We start from the raw sequence: 18,951 nt of genomic DNA on the forward strand, positions 1-18,951 counted from the left end.
AATTTAATATTTCAAATTTTCTTTTTACAAGAAGATAAAACTGGGCTGGGAAGGTGGCTCAGTGGTAGAGCGCTTGCCTTGCATGCATGAGGCCCTGGGTTCGATTCCTCAGCACCACATAAGCAAAAAGAAAAAAGCCGGAAGTGGCGCTGTGGCTCAAGTGGTAGAGCGCTAGCCTTTAGCTGAAGAGCTGAGGGACAGTGCTCAGACCCAGAGTTCAGGCCCCACAACCGAACCCAAAAAAAAAAACAAAACAAAACCAAGAAGATGAAACCATGCTACAACTTACTATAAAGCAAAGGAAAGCCAGGCATTAGCACTGGTAGCACTGGTGTAATCCCAGCAACTCAGGAGGCAGAGGTCTGAGGCTCATAGTTCAAAGCCAGCCCAGGCAGAAAAAGTCTTTGAGACTCTTATTTCCAATTAACCGGAAAATCAGAAGTGGAGCTGTGGCTCAAAGTGGTAGAGTGCTGGCTTTGAGTGAAAAAGAGCAGGGACAACACCCAGTCCTTGGGTTCAAGCCCCATAAAGAAGGGGAGGGGAGGAAGGAAAGAAGGAAGGAAGGAAGGAAGTAAGGAAGTAAGGAAGGAAGGAAGGAAGGAAGGAAGGAAGAAAGAAAGGAAGAAAGGAAGGAAGGAAGGAAGGAAGGAGGGAGGGAAGGAAGGAGGGAGGGAGGGAAGGAGGGAAGGAGGGAAGGAAGGAAAAGAAGAGGAAAAAGGGAAAGGAAAGGAAAGGAAAGGAAAGGAAAGGAAAGGAAAGGAAAGGAAAGGAAAGGAAAGGAAAGGAAAGGAAAGGAAAGGAAAGGAAAGGAACGGAGAAAGGCAAGGCAAGGCTCTGGTGGCTCATGCCTGCAATCCTAGCTACTCAGAAGGCTTAGGACTAAACATTACTAAACATTGCAGTTTGAAGCCAGTCTTGGCAGATAAATCTGAGTGACTCTAATCCTCAATAAACCAGCAAAAGGCTCAAAGTGGAAGTATAGCTCAAGAGGCAGAGTTCCAGCCATGAGAAAAAAAAACTAAGGGAGAATGCAAGGTCCTGAGTTCAAGCCCTGGGACAAGCACAAAAAACAAAACAAAACAAAAACATAAATCAAGGCAACTAAGCCCACCATGCATGTCCCCCTCAATTGTGACAATATACTTACCAGAGAGATTTCCTGACGAAAGTGAGAGGAATAAATAAAACTCAACCTCCTCCATTTAAAGCAGGTTCACCTCCATTCAGATTGAAAGTGAGAAAGAGAGAAATGATAGAGGTGAACATGGTATTACCCAGTTTTAAAACACAAATAAAATTAATTACTTGGCTCGAGTCTGGACAACAGCTATTGTCTGTGGGTGGCAACGAGGGTCAACAAAAAACTTCTTCCTCTTGTTGTGTCTGTTGAAAAGAAAAAAAAGGCACATTCAAACATGAACATTTAAATCTCAAAGTTTCTAGCCAGACACCAGTGGCTCACACCTATAATCCTCGCTACTCAGGAGGCTGATATCTGAGGACCATGGTTCAAAGCCAGTCCGGGCAGGAAAGTCCCTGAAACTCTTATCTCCAATTAACCACCCGAAAACAGAAATGGCACTGTGACTCAAGTGGCAGAGCACTAGCCTTGAGCTGAAGAGCGCAGTGACGACACCCAAGCCCCAGAGTTCAAGCCCCACCACTGACTAAATAAATAAATAAATAAGCAAACAAAGTTTCTTTTTTTTTTTTCAGTCTAAGAACGCAAAGCAAACATGGTACTGAGTACAAGTCTAAGCACAGTGGGAAAAGTACTGAGTCATTCATTACTAGCTAGTGATAGCTGCTGCGGTTCCACTTACATCCAACTCTCATTCTAACCCCATTCAGCAATCTATGTGTGTGTTTATGACACATGTGCACGGGTCCTGGGACTTGAGCTCAGGACCTAGACCCTCTTCCTTGTGCCAAGGCTAGCCCTCTACCACTTCAGCTACAGCTCTACTTCTAGCTTTTTACTGGCTAACTGGAGATAAAAGTTTCACAGATTCTCCTGCCGGGGCTGGCTTCAAACTCCAATTCTCAGATCTGAGCCTCTACTGGTGGCGTGAACCACCAGTAATTTAGCACCACCAACTAGCAATTTTAAAATGGCCCAAATTTTGCATACTGAAATACACAGAGCAAAGCTGGATCTAGGACTTACATCTCAGGAACCATGCCATGGTTCCAGGAAAAGAAATATGTGGATATAAACAGTTTGTGTCAGAAGCACATCTGGGTAAAAGAAAAAAAATATGTGGGATGTGGATGTAGGTTGTACTAGCCACTTAATTTCCCAGAAATACAGAAAATGAACACTCAACAAGGTCTTCCTTGGGAGACTAGGACTAGCAAATGTCAGGTTTTACTTTATATTCCATTCAACTGACTGGATTTTTTTCACTAAGTACTGATATTACTTTTTATTATCTAATATTAATCTCCTGGCTTTAATAACCTTAAGGTGCTAATATTTTTATGCCTTCTGTTTTAATTTTGTTTTATTTTTTGTTTATCTCATACCAAGGAATTGAATCCAGAACCTCATGCATGCTAGGCAACTATTCTCTACCATTAAACCTCATTCCCAGCACCAGATATTACTTTTGTAATAAATGCAAACTTAATAGCATAATTTGAGTTGGAAGGACACAAAAATAATAACCTAATGTGCAATACTTTTTACAATTTGAGCCTAAATAAATCTGGAGAAACGAGATGTCAAAGCTTAAATGGGGTTTGCTGTCAGTGGCCGACACCTATAATCCTAGCTACTCAGGAGGCTGAGCTCTGAGAATTGCAGTAAAAGGCCAATCAGGACAGAAAAGTCCATGCTATCTCCAATTTACTACTAAAAAGCTAGAAATTGTGCTGTAGAGCCCTAGCCTTGAGCACAAAGCCCTGGGATGGTGCCCAGGCTCTGAGTTCAAGCCCCAGGACAGGAACTCTGTGTATGTGTGTGTGTGTGTAAATATATATATGTAAATGAGGGCTGGAGAATAGCTCAAGTCTTCTAGGGCTAGGCTGAGTTCAAACTTCAGTACCATGTCCAACAATAACAACAACAACAGTGATAATGATGATAACAAATCACTGAGATTTAAACACATACACCTAAACTCACATGCTGTTTTATAAGGGTGAGTCTAAATGCAAATCTCCAGGAATGAAAATTAAGAGGGAAAGGAAGTCAAGAATTTGCTGTGTGAGTAGCTCATCAACTCTAAGCAGTTCAAAGCAAATCCTGCACCTTATACACAAAATTCTCAGCTTTGTGCAACTCTGGAGAGAACTTAGAAATCTTCATTGTTTCTTCCTGAGATCAGATGTAATGAGAGCTCTAGCAGTCACCTGCTAGAAGGAAGGATGAAGCCTTACACTGAAGGTAGCATAGATAGGGGCTTTGGTTTCTTGGAGGTGAGGGAAGTATACCATAATGTATCAGGATTGTAATATTCCAGGGTTACTATACCACATCTGAATTTAGGCTTAACTCTAGGCTTATTATGTAAAATTATATAATGTTAAATAGTGACTTGGGAAAAAATACTATTATATGAGATCTTTTTGTTAACTGATACAATAAGTCCATTATAATACCTATCATCCATACCCCTATGTGTTTATTAGGTGTGTGTGTGTACACATATATATGTGAGGAAAGTCACTGAGCTTGCATATGTGCACAGCAGGAAAGGGACTGCAAGGTGTTTCCCTTTGGAAGGAATCCCAGGCTGAGTCTCTCACCTGTGGCACAGCTGCATGGCCTCTGCAGCTGCAGTGGCCTCATCCAGCAGGGATGCGTTGGCCATGTCCAGGCCTGTGATGTCACACACCATGGTCTGGTAGTTAAGTAAGCTCTCCAACCTCCCTTGAGACACCTCTGGCTGGTAAGGAGTATACTGGGTGATCCTGGTGGGCAGAGGAGGCAAACAGAGGCCAGGTCTAAATGATTCCTCCTACGTTCACAGAAGCTCATGAAAAAAAAATACCTTCCTTTTAAAATCAAGTGCTTAAGTCTCGAGAACAGATACTTATATAGCACATTTGTAAGTTTCCTTTTTGACATTCATTTAAGGAAGCTCAGAATTAAATCATAGCAACAATGCTATCCTGTGCTTCCTACTTACGCTTGTATCTATTTTTTTCCTTGAGGTGCTGGGATTTGAATCAAGAGCCTTATGCATGCTTACCAGTATGCTATTATTGAGCTCATGTTGGCTAAAACTTGTTATATATAGTCCAAGCCAGCTTCAAATTCACCTCCACACCTAGCCTAGAGTGCTGGTACAGTGTGCCACCACACCAGCCTTATTTTAATAGTCTTATTGTTTACATTTACATTCAATTGAGCCTATATGATATTATAAACAGGAATTTTACCTATTATCTTTCTTTTTTTTTTTTTTTTGGTCACTTGTGGGGCTTGAACTCTGGTCCTGAGCACTGTCCCTGAGCTCTTCAGCTCAAGATGAGCGCTCCACCACTTGAGATACAATGCACTTCTGGTTTTCTGGTGGTTTATTGGAGATAAGAGTGTCACAGACGGGCTGGGAAGGTGGCTCAGTGGGTAGAACGCTTGTCTTGCACGCCTGAGACCCTGGGTTTGATTCCTCAGCACCACATAAGCAAAAAAGAAAAAAGCCGGAAGTGGCGCTGTGGCTCAACTGGTAGAGTGCTAGCCTTGAGCTGAAGAGCTGAGGGACAGTGCCCAGGCCCAGAGTTCAGGCCCCACGACCGGACCCAAAAAAAAAAAAAAAAAAGAGTGTCACAGACTTTCCTGCCCGGGCTGGCTTTGAACCGCAATCCTCAGATCTCAGCCTCTTGAGTAGCTAGGATTACAGGTGTGAGCCACTAGCACCTGGCTCCTATTACCTTTCCTCTAAACAAAAAAATCCTTTTCAATAGCTCTCAATAATAAAACATCAAAATACCTAATTATTCAATATGCAAATCTCCTTCCATTCATCCCTGCTTTTTTCTTTTTGACAGCTTTGAAATTAATATTTTAAGTTCCTTGATGAAGAAGTATGGTGGGAAGATGCACTAGCAAGCAGAACAATGTCATCATTGAAATAATTTCTTATAATATTTATTGGTGTGTGTCACATACATACACACACACGCGCATACACACACACACACACACATATAAAGACAGAATAAATTTTTGCTTCAGCGAATTCATTGAACAGTCCAGCTTAGCAACAGAGAGTATGCCAGATTCTAAGTGGGTGGTGAACTGGAATGAATGAGGTACACAATACATGATGTACACAACTAAAGAGGAAGGGTGAACAGAAATGGGGTCATACAAAGGCAGAGACAGCAGGCAGGCGTGATCTCAAACCACACAAGACCTTCACATGGCTTGCCACCATGAACAGATGTGACATTATTCTTGCCATATGGTTGGAATACCTGCCTAACGGGAAGCTTTCATTTGGCTCAGAACCATCATTTCATATGTAACAGACAGGCAGACAGGCAGACAGATGGACAGACACACACAGAGGTATGTGTACAGGCACATAGTAGCTAGCTTATCTGATAAATAGGAATGGTTAACAGTTAGATCTAGAACAAACAAGGAGAAGCTTTCTTCCAAAAGAACTCAGGTCAGGTTGCTAGTGACTCATACCTGTAAACCCTAACTATTCAAAGGATGATATCTGAGAATCATAGTTTGAAGCAATCTGAGAGAATTACTTCCAACTAAATAGCAAAAAGCTACTAAATAGCAAAAAGCTGAAGGTGGAGGTGTGGCTTAGTAGTAGAGTGCCATTCAAGTCAAAAAGCTAAGCAAAAGCTGAGCACCAGTGGCTCACACCTGGAATCCTAGCTACTCAGAAAGAGATCTGAGGATCACGGTTCAAGGCCTGCCCAGAAAAGTCCATGAAACTCTTATCTCCAATAAACCACCAGAAAAACCAGAAGTGGTGCTGTGGCTCAAGTGGTAGAGCTCTAACCTTGAGCTGAAGAGCTGAGGGACAGGACCCAGGCCCAGAGTTCAAGCCCTACGACAAAAAAAAAAAAAAAAAGCTAAGCAAGTGTGAGGCCTTGAGTTTAAGCCCCAATACCAACACACACACGCACACACACGCACACACACACACACACACACACACACACATTCAGATGGTATCTGTATCTATATCCACTTTTTTTCAGTCTTGGCACAGTACTTAAAATACAAATAACCTTGGGGCTGGGAAGGTAGATCAGTGGTAGAGTGCTTGCCTTGCATGCATGAGGCCCTGGGTTCAATTCCTTAGCATAAACAGAAAAAGATGGAAGTGGCACTGTGGTTCAAGTGGTAGAACACTAGTCTTGAGTTGAAGAGCTGTGGAACAGTGCCCAGGCCCAGAGTTCAAGCCCCAGGACCAACAAAAAAAACCCAAAACACAAATAACCTAGTAGTTGCAAATACATTTGTGTATATCTGACTCCTGCGCAAATATCTCTGTTGGTTCCCCATCCCACAGGAAAGAGCCCTGAATTTAATGAAGACAGTAATTTACAACTGAGATTACTATCCTTGCAATATCAGCTGTTTAATTTATTTATTTATTTTGTGTGTGGACTGTGGGGCCTGAACTCTGGACCTGGGCGCTATCCCTCAGCTCTTCAGCTCAAGGCTATCACTCTACCACTTGAGCCACAGCGCCACTTCCCAGCTGTTCAATTTATTATTTTCCTCTTTTGTCCAATCTTCCTGCCTATATGAAACCCTTTATAACCCTAAGGTCAGGTTGTTAATTATCACTGTTAAAGGTAAAAAGCAGCCAGGCACTGGTGACTCATGCCTATAATACAACTATTCAGGAGGCTGAGATCTGAAAATTATAGTTTGAAGCCAGCCTGGGCAAGAAAGTCCATGAGATTCTTATCTCCAATTAATCACCAGAAAACTGGAAGTAGACCTGTGGCTCAAAAGTGGTAGAGTGCTACCCTTAAGTTTAAAAATTTAAGGACAGTACCCAGGCCCTGAATTCAAGCCCCACAACGGACAGATAGACCCCAAAAAAAGATAAAGCTAGATGCCAGTGGCTCATGACTCTAACCCTAGCTACTCAGAAGGGCTGAGATCTGAGGATTACACTTTGAAGCCAGCCAGGGCAGGAAAGTCAGGGAGACTCTCATCTCTACGGAAAACTACCAAAAAGAAGGGGTGGGGTGGGGGATGGGAAGCAAAACAAATAAAAAATCTACCCAAAGAAAAAATGCTGGAAGAGGACATGTAGCTCAAGTGGTAGAGCACTAGCCTTGAGCACAAAAACTCTGGCACAGCGCCCAGGCCCAAACTTTAACCCTCAGAACTAGCCAAAAAAGAAGGTAAAGAGCTTTAAAAGTGTTCTTTTACAAAATGACAAGCCTATGATTCCCTCCTTTTATTTTTTCCCCTGTAGTCTACTGGGTTTGTTGTTTTCTTTTATGTGTGTATGTTAGGTGGAGTTTGAACTCTGGGCCTGGGTGCTGTCCCTCAGCTCTACAGCTCAAGGCAAACACTCTACTATGTGAACCACAGCGCCATTTCTCGTTTTCTGAGTGATTTACTGGAGATAAAAGTTCACAGACTTTGCTGCACAGGCTGGTGATTCTCAGATCTCAGCCTTCTGAGTAGCTAGGATTACAGGCGTGAGTCACTGGTGCCCAGCTTTTGTTGTTGTTGTTTTTTTAACTCTATGAAAATAAACAAACATTAATGTTCCTAAGCAATGATCTATGAGTCTCACATTGATGAGTCATCCTCAGGCCTGAAGACAACGCTGATTCCAGGGGAGCTTGTCACTATGCTTACAAGTTTGCCTCATTTATGTAAGATCATTGTCATGAAGAAAGCGATTCAGGAGGCTGAGATGTGAGGATCACAAATCAAAGCCAGCCTGGACAGTAAAGTCCGTGAGATTCTTATCCCCAGTTAACTACCAGAAAACCGGAAGTGGCGCTGTGGCTCAAGTGGTAGAGCACTATCTTTGAGCTGAATAGCTGAGGGACAGCACCCAGGCCCAGAGTTCAAGCCCCATGACCGACCAAAAAAGAAAACTGTGAATTAGGTGACAGTGGCTTATGCCTTCATCCCTAGCTACTCAGGAGGCTGACATCGGAGGATCATGGTTCCAGTGAGCCCAGGCAGGTAAGTCTGTAAGGCTCTTAATTAACCACTAGAAAAGCAGAAAGTGGTGCTGTGGCTCAAGTACTAGAGCGCTATCCTTGAGCAAAAAAGAAGCTCAGGGATGTGCTTAGGCCCAGAGTTCAAACTGAAGAACCAGCACTTAGAGGAAGGAAGGAAAGGAGGGAAGGACGGTGGGAGGGAGGGAGAAGGAAAGGGAGGGAAGGAAAAAGGAAAGGGGGGGGAGGGAAGGGAAAGGAGAAAGAAAGGGGAAGGGGAAGAAGAAGGGGGAGGGTGGGAGGGAAGGAAGGGAAAGAGAAAGAGAGAAAGAAGGAAGGAGGGAGGGAAGGATGGACAGAGAAAGAAAGGAAGAAAAGAAAGAAACAAAGTAAAGATAAAGAAAACTGTGGACTGGGTACTGGTGACTCACACTTATAATTTTAGTTAATCAAGAGGCTGAGATCAAAAGATCATGTTTAAAGCCATGTTTGTTTGTGTGTGTGTGGGAGAGAGAGAAAGAGAGAGAACCTGCATATCTAATCAAGTTTTTAGTTTTGCTCAAATAGGATGCTGATATATACAACATGGTAGTGACCATTTTTCCAAACTAATCATCATATCCTTTTGTTTGCGACTTTTGAAATTGGGAAAGAATTGGGGGAGGGTTACAAGAGAACATTCATGAGATTCTCTTATTTTAATCTCATTGCCAAAATTATACAAAACAGAAAGCCACAACAAAATTGCATATGTTCTGGTATTAATTACTGGTGCTATCAGCAGTTAAAAACTTGGAACAGTAAAGCCCATGACACAAATTCTAGACGTGGTATAAGTTTCCTGTTTTAAGCCCAAATGTTTGTATTCTTTCGAGGCTATGTGGCCCATTTATTTTCCTGTCACGTCACCGGAATTTGTTGGCTCCATTGCTATGGAAACCATTCAGAAGGCTGATAATGTGGGGTCTACCACCCACGTGTGTTCAGCCTTCTCTCCCTATCAGCAGTGGCAGAGTACAGCCTCTCTCTCTCTCTGTCTTGGGTTCAGATCAGATTTCAGAGAATGAAACAAAACAATATTCAAAATGTACCCCAAAAAAACCACAAAGACTGAAAAAGGAAGACAGTCTCACTCCCAAAATGCTGGCTCTTTCTAAAGTAAATGAACACAAATTGAACAAAGCACTTACAGCCAGAGAGCAATATGGAGACCATTCTTTATGACCACCAAGAGCCAAGGCCCCAGGCCAGCACTCAGACAGCGGGAATGCTGCAGCCCATTCATGAACATCAAAGGCTGTTTTTATTATTTTCTTTTTTAAGGGAGAAGAGAGACAGTCCATTTGCTTTTGAAATCAATGTTGGACTTTCCCATTCAAACTTTTACCACTACTGAAACAAAAAGGGAACTCGCCACAGTGCAAGCGTATTCACTCATATATTTCCAAAAGAAGAAAAATTCCCTTTTTCATGGCTCTATTGTCCTGGTATCTTATTGATTAAAAAGTTGAACGTATTAAAACTTTTATTGAGGGCTGGGAAGGTGGCTTAGTGGTAGAGTGCTTGCCTAGCATGCATGAAGCCCAGGGTTCAATTCCTCAGTACCACATAAACAGACAAGCCGGAAGTGGCACAGTGGCTCAAATGCTAGCTTTGAGTGAAAGGGAAAATCAATGCCCAGGCCCTGAGTTCAATCACCAGGACTGGCAAAAACAAAACAAAACTTTAATTGAAAGCACCTATGTCATCCTCCCTTAGGATGATAAGGCAGATGTGGGGTACTACTAGATCTGTTCCTACAAAGATGTGACATGAATAACTTCATCTAGGACAGGGCTCTTTCATCCAGAAGCATAGGTACACTTTCAGAAAAAGACAAAAGGTCAAAATGTTTATTTATCAAAGTCTCCAGGTTTGTTTATTTGGAACATGTACTAGATGTGTTATACTCATAAATTGACATGTTGAATTGAAATCCTTTTGTACGATTTAAAGATAATAAAAACATAAACTTGGGGCTGGGAAGGTGGCTCAGTGGTAGAGTGCTTGCCTTGCATGCATGAGACCCTCAGTTCAATTCCTCAGCCCCACATAAGCAGAAAAAGCTGGAAGTAGGGCTAAGGCTCAAGTGGTAGAGCACTAGTCTACAGCTGAAGAGCTGAGGGACAGTGCCCAGGCCCAGAGTTCAGGCCCCACGACCAACAACAACAACAACAAAAATTAACAAAAATTAAGAACAAAAAATTGGGCACCAGTGACTCATGCCTGTAATCCTAGCCACTCAGGATCTAAAGATCACAGTTCCAAGCCAGCCTGGCCAGAAAGTCCATGAGACCTTATCTCTAATCAGCCACCAAAATGCTGAAGTAGAGTTGTAGCTCTAATAGCAGAGCACCAGCCTTGAGAGAAAAAGCTAAAGGACAGTGCTCAGACCCTGAATTCATGCCCAGTACCATTACAAAAATAAATACTAGCCAGGCACTGGTGGCTTATGCCTATAATCCTAACTACTTAGGAGGCTGAGCTCTGAGGATCATGGTTCAAAACCAGCCTTGGCAGGAAAGTCTGTGAGACCCTTATCTCTAATAAACCACCAGAAAACCAGAAGTGGCACTGTGGCTCAATTGGTAGAGTGTTTGCCTTAAGTTGAAAAGCTCAGGGACAGTACCCAGGCCCAGAGTTTAAGCCCCACGACCGACCCCCCCTCAAAAAATGTTCCTATTGATAAGTTGCATGATGTTCAATTAACTAAAAGTTGCTTTTTATGTGTGTTAAACTGAAACACAATCTCTGAATTTTTGCTACCAACTTATGAATTGCAGAAGCAACCATTCACTCTATCCTTATTAAAAAAAAAAGTTCCCACTACTGGAAGAAGAAACCCCTTATGAGACTGTGGAAGCAGGCAGAAAGAATTAAGAAAATTAACAAGTTCATAGATGTTCTTAAGATCCACAGATTCCTGGTGTGAGCCCATTAAAGACTACTTATGCAAAAAAAAAAAAAAAGTCTTAGCTTGAAATTTAAGTTACCCTTAAACACTAACTTTATTCATTTTTTTTTTGTTGTTGTTGTTGGTCCAGGGGCTTAAACTCTGGGCCTGGGCGCTGTCCCTCAGCTCTTCAGCTCAAGGCTAGCACTCCACCACTTGACAGCACCACTTCCAGTTTTCTGATGGTTTATTGAAGATAAGAGTCTCCCAGACTTTCTAGCCAGGGCTGGCTTTGAGCCTTGATCCTCAGATCTCAGCCTCCTGAGTAGCTAGGATTATAGGCGTGGGCCACCAGCTCCCGTCTTTAAAACAACAACTACAAACCACTGAAGACATTACCTTTCCCCTTTTTTCATTGCTATACTGGAAATAAGTACATTCTAGTGTTCCCAAATAAGACCTCTTCTTTTGCAGACTAAGACATCATTTAAAATAGTTTCGATTGGGCTGGGAAGGTGGCTCAGTGGTGGAGCGCATGCCTTGCATGCCAGAGGCCCTGGGTTCGATTCCTCAGCACCACATAAGCAAAAAGAAAAAAGCTGGAAGTGGCACTGTGGCTCAAGTGGTAGAGCGCTAGCCTTGAGCTGAAGAGCTGAGGGACAGCACCAGGCCCAGAGTTCAGGCCCCATGACCGGACCCAAAAAAAAAGAAAAAGAAAAAAAAAAGTTTCGATTTAAATATTCTCGTATATGAAAAATGGCACTAATCCAAAAAAAGAGGGAAAGAAAATTCTTCCATAAAACATTCTTTCCCAATGGACACATCTGCCTTCAGTCACCATTGGAGCCATAGCCCCAGCCTATGGAGGGATGGCCACAGTGTTTTCCTGTTTGATGGTGGGGTATGCACCTCTATTTGATTCTTTATGACATGTAGCACAGCAACAGAAAAATCAAACCAGTATGGTAGTAGACTTGGGGTTTTTCCTTAATTATAGGAGAAATGATTCAGTTATATGCAATTAGCGTGGACCTGGTGTGCACAGAGGACACAGACAACAGGAAACAATGCGCATGCATATGCACACTCGCTCAATTATCTGATTGGAAGACAAGATCAATGGAGCATGCACAGCTCAGGGCCTTATCTTTTTAAGAGCCCCAAGTGTTATAATAAAGCTGGTATGTATTATGATGTCCATTTATTTTACATGCTTGTCTCTTCATTTTCAGTGGGTTGTGAACCCTGAAGTATTAGGGAAGGGAGGATGTGTTATCTGTCATCTTAAGGTCAATGAAAAGGACAAAGGATTGACACTCTCTCCCACCCTCCTACACTGACTCACTAAAATAACTCCAAACTCAGACATAGCCTGAAACCTCAGGATCTCCAAAACTGAAAGTCTCTCTACCTACAGATTTGACATCCCACAGAAAGGCAGCATAGAGATTCAGCCATAGAGAGGACGTAATCATCAGCACCAACAACTTAGAATTCTAGGTTTTATATAGCTACGGTGGGAAGAAGGCTCAATTTCCTCAACACTTGAGTAAGGACGTTTTTTTTTCCCAGCCAGGTCCCTGGAGCATAGTGACATCAGTGGGGCTGAGTATCACTGTGTAAGTTCTGAGACATATGGTGAAGGATCCTGGTATTTCTGTTCTCTAATCAGCAAATACATTACCATCCTGAATTCTCCAGCAAGTTCCGCAAAATGGTTTGTGGCACTGAGCAGTTATAATAGCCCATGCCGATATACGATCTCCAGATCTGGTTTTGGCTTGAAATAGCATGGAGAGTTGCAAGGATTTCATTTTCACCTGATTGGAGAGAGAGAAATGTTAGAGAGAAAACACCACCGAAGGAGCTCTGATTAGAATCTAAAACACTGATTTTTGCCTGGGTATGTAGTTTAGTGGTAAGAGTGCTTGTCTAGCATGCATAAAGTCCTGGGCTCAATTCCTCAGTAACCATATAAACAGAAAAAGCTGGAAGTGGAGCTGTAGCTAAGTGGCAGTGCTAGCCTTGAGCAAAAGAAGCTCACGGACAGTGCACAGGCCTTGAGTTCAAGCCCCAGGACTGGCAAAAAGGAAGAAAAAAAAAACAAACAAAAACCTTTGTTTGAATATTTGAGGGAAATGTAATTATCAATCCAATCAACACTATGTGCTACATGTGGTGATCTAGGTGGGGAAAAAAATCTTTAAATAGCATTTAATTCCTAAGAATTTTTTGTTTTTTACTCTTTTTTAACCACTTGCCTTATTACACATTTCTTCCGTTCCCTTTTCATTTCAGTTTATATTTACTCTAAATAGGATTTTTATCTCGTTCTCAAGTAAATCATATTTTCTCTTTTACATTTCCTTTTACTACCTGAAGGTTCCCAAAATTGTAGTGTTATATCCCACATAACCTATATTTTCTGTTATTGTTCTGCTGCATCAGAAACTTTCCCTTTGGGTCACTGAAAGGGCTAACTTAAAAAATAAAATCACCGGGCTGGGAAGGTAGCTCATTGGTAGAACCCTTCCCTTGTATGCACGAGGCCCTGAGTTCGATTCCTCAGCACCACATAAGCAGAAAGAAAAAAAAAGCCGGAAGTGGCGCTGTGGCTCAAGTGGTAGAGTGCTAGCCTTGAGCTGAAGAGCTGAGGGACAGCACCCAGGCCCAGAGTTCGGGCCCCACGACCAGACTCCCCCCCCCCAAAAAAAAAATCACCCAGCCAGTGGATCATGTGCCTAGGCCTAACTACTTAAGAGGCTGAGGACTGTGGTTTGAAGGCTCTGACCAATAAAAGAGAGTTTGTGAGATTCCCTTTTCAACACATAGCTGGCACAGTGGCGTGCACTTGACTTCCCAGCTTCGTGGAAGGCTATGAAGAAGAAGGTTATGGTTCCAGGACAGCCTGGGCAGCAAAGTTTGGTGAGCCTCTGTCTCTATCTATAGAAGAAGCTGAGCACTGTGTACATACTTGGCATTCCAGATAAAACAGGAAACTTAAAATACATAAATCACAGTCCAAGTGACCACCTGGACAGCAGACAAGACCCCTTCCAGGTGCTGGTGGCTCATACCTGTAATCCTACTTCTCAGGAGGCTGAGATCTGAGGATCATGGTTCAAAGCCAGCCCAGTCAGGGAAGTCTATGAGACTCTTATCTCCAATTAACCACCAGAAAACCAGAAGTGGCGCTGTGGCTCAAGTGGTAGAGCACTTGCCTTGAGCTAAAAAGCTCAGAGACAACGTCTAAGCCAACAACAACAACAGCAACAATAATAACAACAACTAGTGCAAAAAAGGGCTGAAAGCATGGCTCATGTGCCTGCAAGTTTGATGCCCTGAGTTCAAACAAACAAACAGAAATTACTCAACAACATAAAACATCTGTTATAATAAAAACATCTGAACCAGCATTCCCGTCAAGGCACTTAGTTAATAAAGTATAATATAAGGCTGGGAATGTGGCTTAGTGCTTGCCTAGCATGCATGAAGCTGTGGGTTCCATTCCTCAGTACCACAGAAACAGAAAAAAGCTAGAAGTGATGCTGTGGTTCAAATGGTTGAGCACTAGCCTTAAGTAGAGAGAGTCAGGGACAGAGCCCAGGCCCTGAATTCAAGGCCCAGGACTGGCAAAAAAAAAATTATAAAATAATAAGAATTATAAATATCAGTTGGGCAACAGTAGCTCACACCTGAAATTCTAGCTACTCAGGAAGCAGAGATTAGAGGATCCAGGTTTGAAGCCAGCCCAGGCTGACAGACTCTTATCTTCAATTAACCAATACAAAAAAGGCTAGAACTGGAGGTGTGGCTCAAGTAGAAGAGTGACAGCCTTGATTGAAAAAGCCAAGCAAAAGCACAGGCCCTGAGTTTAAGTTCAAGTACCAACATCCATAAAAAACAATTGTTCTTTATCCTCAATGAAAACACTGTCTATGCCCACAGATATACTCATCCTTACTCCACACATGTGTATAGTAAGTAAATTCATAAGCAATGTGTCATTCTGCCACAGTAGATGGATTTAATGAAAAGTCTCTAGCCAGGTGCTGGTGACTCACATGTGTAATCCTATCTACATAGGAGGCTGGGATCTGAGGATCCTGGTTCAAAGCCAGACTGGGCAAGAAAGTCTAACCAACCACCAGAAAACTGAGAGTGTAGCTGTGTCTCAAAGTGGTAGAACTCTAACATTGAGCAAAAAGAGCTTAGGGACAGAACCCAGGTCCTGAGGTCAAGCCCCATGGCTGACCAAAAAATGTCTCTATTGCCTTCTTCAGTGAGTTTATGAAATAAATAGAAATCTAAAAAGTCAACATCTGAGGAAGCAGGCAAGGATAACTGCAGGAATAACTGCACAAGAAATCTAATCAACTTTCCGAAACAATCTTCTTAGAAGCAGAATGATTCACAAGCTCAGTAGGAAAGGAAATTAATTAGCAGTGCCTGGCAGGCCAGGCAAGCTTCAATTAAGATCCTGTATAAGAGGAACAGGTCCCTGGTACCTATTATGCTATTGGGACAAAGGGTCCAGCTCTCAAATGAGGACAGTCTGTGAAGGGGCTTGCCTGTCAATCAGTAGTTCAGCCTTTAGATATCATAAGAATATTTTCTAGAAGGAAAATAATGACTCTTTGTACATTACATGAAGATTGTTCAAGTGTTGTAGAGGGATCACAGAAGAGAGATGCAGAACAGGAAGACAGCCAAGGGCCAGCACAACCATCTAGGAAGGAGATGGGCAAGAGGAGTGTTTTCAGTTGCATCCTGTCCCCCAAAGTGGTGCAATGAAGTCTCACTCATCAGTATTGTAAATGTAACCATATTTGGAAGTCAAGACTTCCTGACACAATCGAGTTTAAATGTGACCATACTGAATTGGAATCATCCCCAATCCAGTGACTGCTGGCCTTATGAAGAAGAGGAGCGGGACACTGGTGGCTCATGCCTGTAATCCTAGCTGAGATCTGAGAATTATGGTTCAAAATCCTGGCTCAAAGTGGGAGAGTGGTAGTAGCCTTGAGCAAAAGAGCTCAAGGACAGCACACAGGCCCGACTGAGTTCAAGTCCCACAGCTGACCAAAGAGAAAAAGAAAAAGAAAAAAGAAGAGGAAGTTTGGACTTACATACACACTACCTAAGAGAATGCATGTTGTAACAGAAGCAGAGATTTTAATGATGCATCTATCTACAAACAAAGGATTGCCAGCAAGGATTCATTGCTTGGTGAGAGCCATGGAACAGATTCTCCTTCAGAGCTCCAAAATGGAGCCAACTTTGCTGTGCTTTGTGAAGGCACTGTAAATCTATGTGTAGAGTGGTATCACTTCCCCTCCCTCCCCAGATTCTCTCTGGCTCAGATGTCAGGCAATTAGCACCCTGAGTGTTGCTCATTCATTCTCATGGCTTAAGACACCGAAGGGAATGGAGTCTTACAGTCAAGTTCTACTACTGGTTGGGTGGAAATAACCAACTCAAGCTAATGTTAAACTGGCTTTATGCCTAGGGAAACATAATATAGTGGCATCTGAGATGATAATAGGTAGTTAAAATAAAATCAGGGGACTGGGAAGTTGGCTCAGTGGTAGAGTGCTTGCCTCACATGCATGAGGCCCTGGGTTCAATCCCTCAGCACCACATAAGCAGAAAAAGCTGGAAGTGGCGCTGTGGCTCAAGTAGTAGGGTGTTAGCCTTGACCTGAAGAGCTGAGGGACAGCCCGCAGGCCCAGAGTTCAAGCCCCATGACCAACAAAAATAATAACAATAATAATAATAAATAAAATCAGTAAGAGACCAAAGGATTATTTAGATGTGCAGTTTTCATAGTTAAACCCAGAAGATTCTTTCCATACAATAGTATCTTACCACTTCCCTGTCCAATAAGAACACATGGGGCCTCCTTATTAGGTCGAATTATCTGGAGAATGCACTTCAAGGACTCAAATTCAGGAGGTCGGGGAGATGAACAGAAGCCATGGAGCTCAAGGTTAGAATCTGAAAAGAGTTCTGATCTGAGCCAGATCCTAGTGGCTCACATCTCTAATCCTAGCTGCTCAAGTGGCAAAAATCTGAGGATTGAAGTTCAGAGAGAGCTGGAACAAGGAAAGGAGACTCCTATCTCCAATTAATGAGCAAAATCTGGAAGTAGAGATATAGTTCAAGTGATAAAATTGGAGCAAAAAAGCCAGCTTGGAGAGAAAATAAGAGATAGCACCCTGTCCCTGTACCAGTATACACACACACACACACACACACATACATACATGCATACATATATAAAACAGAATGAGTTAGCACCTATGTATCAAGCTACTAGACATTTGAGCCATCAGGAATAGAATTAAGTACCTGATCACAATTCCTAAAGTGTAAATGGTGTGAGCAGACTCTCCCACTTGTTTGTCTATTGCTTACCATGACCAAACTCCCCATATAAAAGCCATAATGGTCTGTAACATGATGAACAAAGAGTTAAGCTAAAGTACTGTGATAAAAATCTGAGGTCTGGGCTGGGAAGGTGGCTCAGTGGTAGAGCACTTGCCTTGTATGCATGAGGCCCTTGTTTCGATTCCTCAGCACCACATAAGCAGAAAACGCCGGAAGTTGCCCTGTGGCTCAAGTGGTAGCGCACTAGCCTTGAGCTAAAGACCTGAGGGACAGTGCCCAGGCTGAGTTCATGCCCACGACCAGACCCTCCACCACCACCCCCCAAAAAAATTTGAGGCCTTGGGCTGGGAAGGTGGCTCAGTGGTAGAGTTCTTGCCTTGCATGTATGAGGTCCTTGGTTCGATTCCTCAGCAGAAAAAGCCACAAGTGGAGCTGTGGCTCAAGTGGTAGAGCGTTAGCCTTGAGCTAAGGAGCTGAGGGACAGGGCCCAGGCCCAGCGTTCAGGCCCAAGACGGGCAAAAAAAAGGCCTTACCAGGAGCCAGTGGCTCACATCTATAATGCTGGCTACTCAGGAGGCTGAGATCTGAGGACTGAAGTTCAAAGCCAGCCCAGGCAGGAAAGTGTGAAACTCTTATCTCCAATTAACCACCAGAAAACTGGAAGTGGCGCTGTGGCTCACGTGGTAGAGCTCTTGTCTCGAGCTGAAGACCTCAGGGATAGCGCCCAGGCCCAGAGTTCAAGCCCAATAGACAAAAACAAAACAAAACAAACAAAAACCCTACACCGCTTAGTGTTTGAATTGTTTGAAATGATTGCTCACTGGTTGCACTCATGAAATCACATTTTGACCAAATCTACAGAACATCTAATACATATATTTAGGAACTCCAGGTTTACTATTGTCATAAATGATGTCGAGAGTAATGGGCAGAAAGGAGAGGCAAGGGAGAAGCCCACAATCGGAGCCTATATGCTGAAATTGGACTTAGCAGAATCTAGTGTCTAAATCCAAGTTTTGGAGCACAAGTGAGTCTAAAAGCACCAAGGCATGCAATGCCCAGCACTGTCCCTTCACATATGCCTTGGGAAATAATTCCCTTTCTAGAGAAAATAGCATGGGTCCTTAGTTCTACAGTGGAGCTTTTTTCCTCCTTCCTAGTATGAGAAGCATCATAAAGAGGCAATTGTGTCATCCCACACCTGGGCAGCAGTACAAGGAAACGGTATGGACACAAGGAAGAAGATAAGATTTCCCCCAGGGCCAACCTCACGGCAGTGCACGCACATTCCTCCTACTTTTCCTTACAACTCTACTCAGCTCGGTTTGCTCCTACATACAAGCCTAATTTCTGTGTGAACTACACTGAAACTGCTCAAGAAGGGAAATGAGATGGAGAATAGAGGCATCCATTAAGAACCACTTGCAGAGAAACTCTTACATTCCAGGTGCCTGCCTTTAGCCAGGCAGAGTGACCAAATGCTGAACTCTCAGCCAATGGCAGAATTCAAGCAA

At 43.0% G+C, this 18,951-nt stretch overlaps 1 protein-coding gene across 1 annotated transcript in view; it reads right to left on the bottom strand.

The window, feature by feature from the left end:
* Positions 1–18,951, bottom strand: part of Gldc (glycine dehydrogenase (decarboxylating)) — an 89,951-nt gene that overhangs the window by 52,234 nt on the left and 18,766 nt on the right. Inside the window, exons 3-5 of the mRNA XM_013026437.1 lie at positions 12,732–12,867; positions 3,751–3,915; positions 1,306–1,383 (exon numbers count right to left, since the gene is read on the bottom strand). Coding sequence (XP_012881891.1) covers positions 1,306–1,383; positions 3,751–3,915; positions 12,732–12,867 — 379 coding nt within the window. The remainder of the gene's footprint in view (positions 1–1,305; positions 1,384–3,750; positions 3,916–12,731; positions 12,868–18,951) is intronic.

This window comes from Dipodomys ordii, unplaced genomic scaffold (genome assembly GCF_000151885.1).
Source record: "Dipodomys ordii isolate 6190 unplaced genomic scaffold, Dord_2.0 Scaffold93, whole genome shotgun sequence".
NCBI lineage: Eukaryota > Metazoa > Chordata > Mammalia > Rodentia > Heteromyidae > Dipodomys > Dipodomys ordii.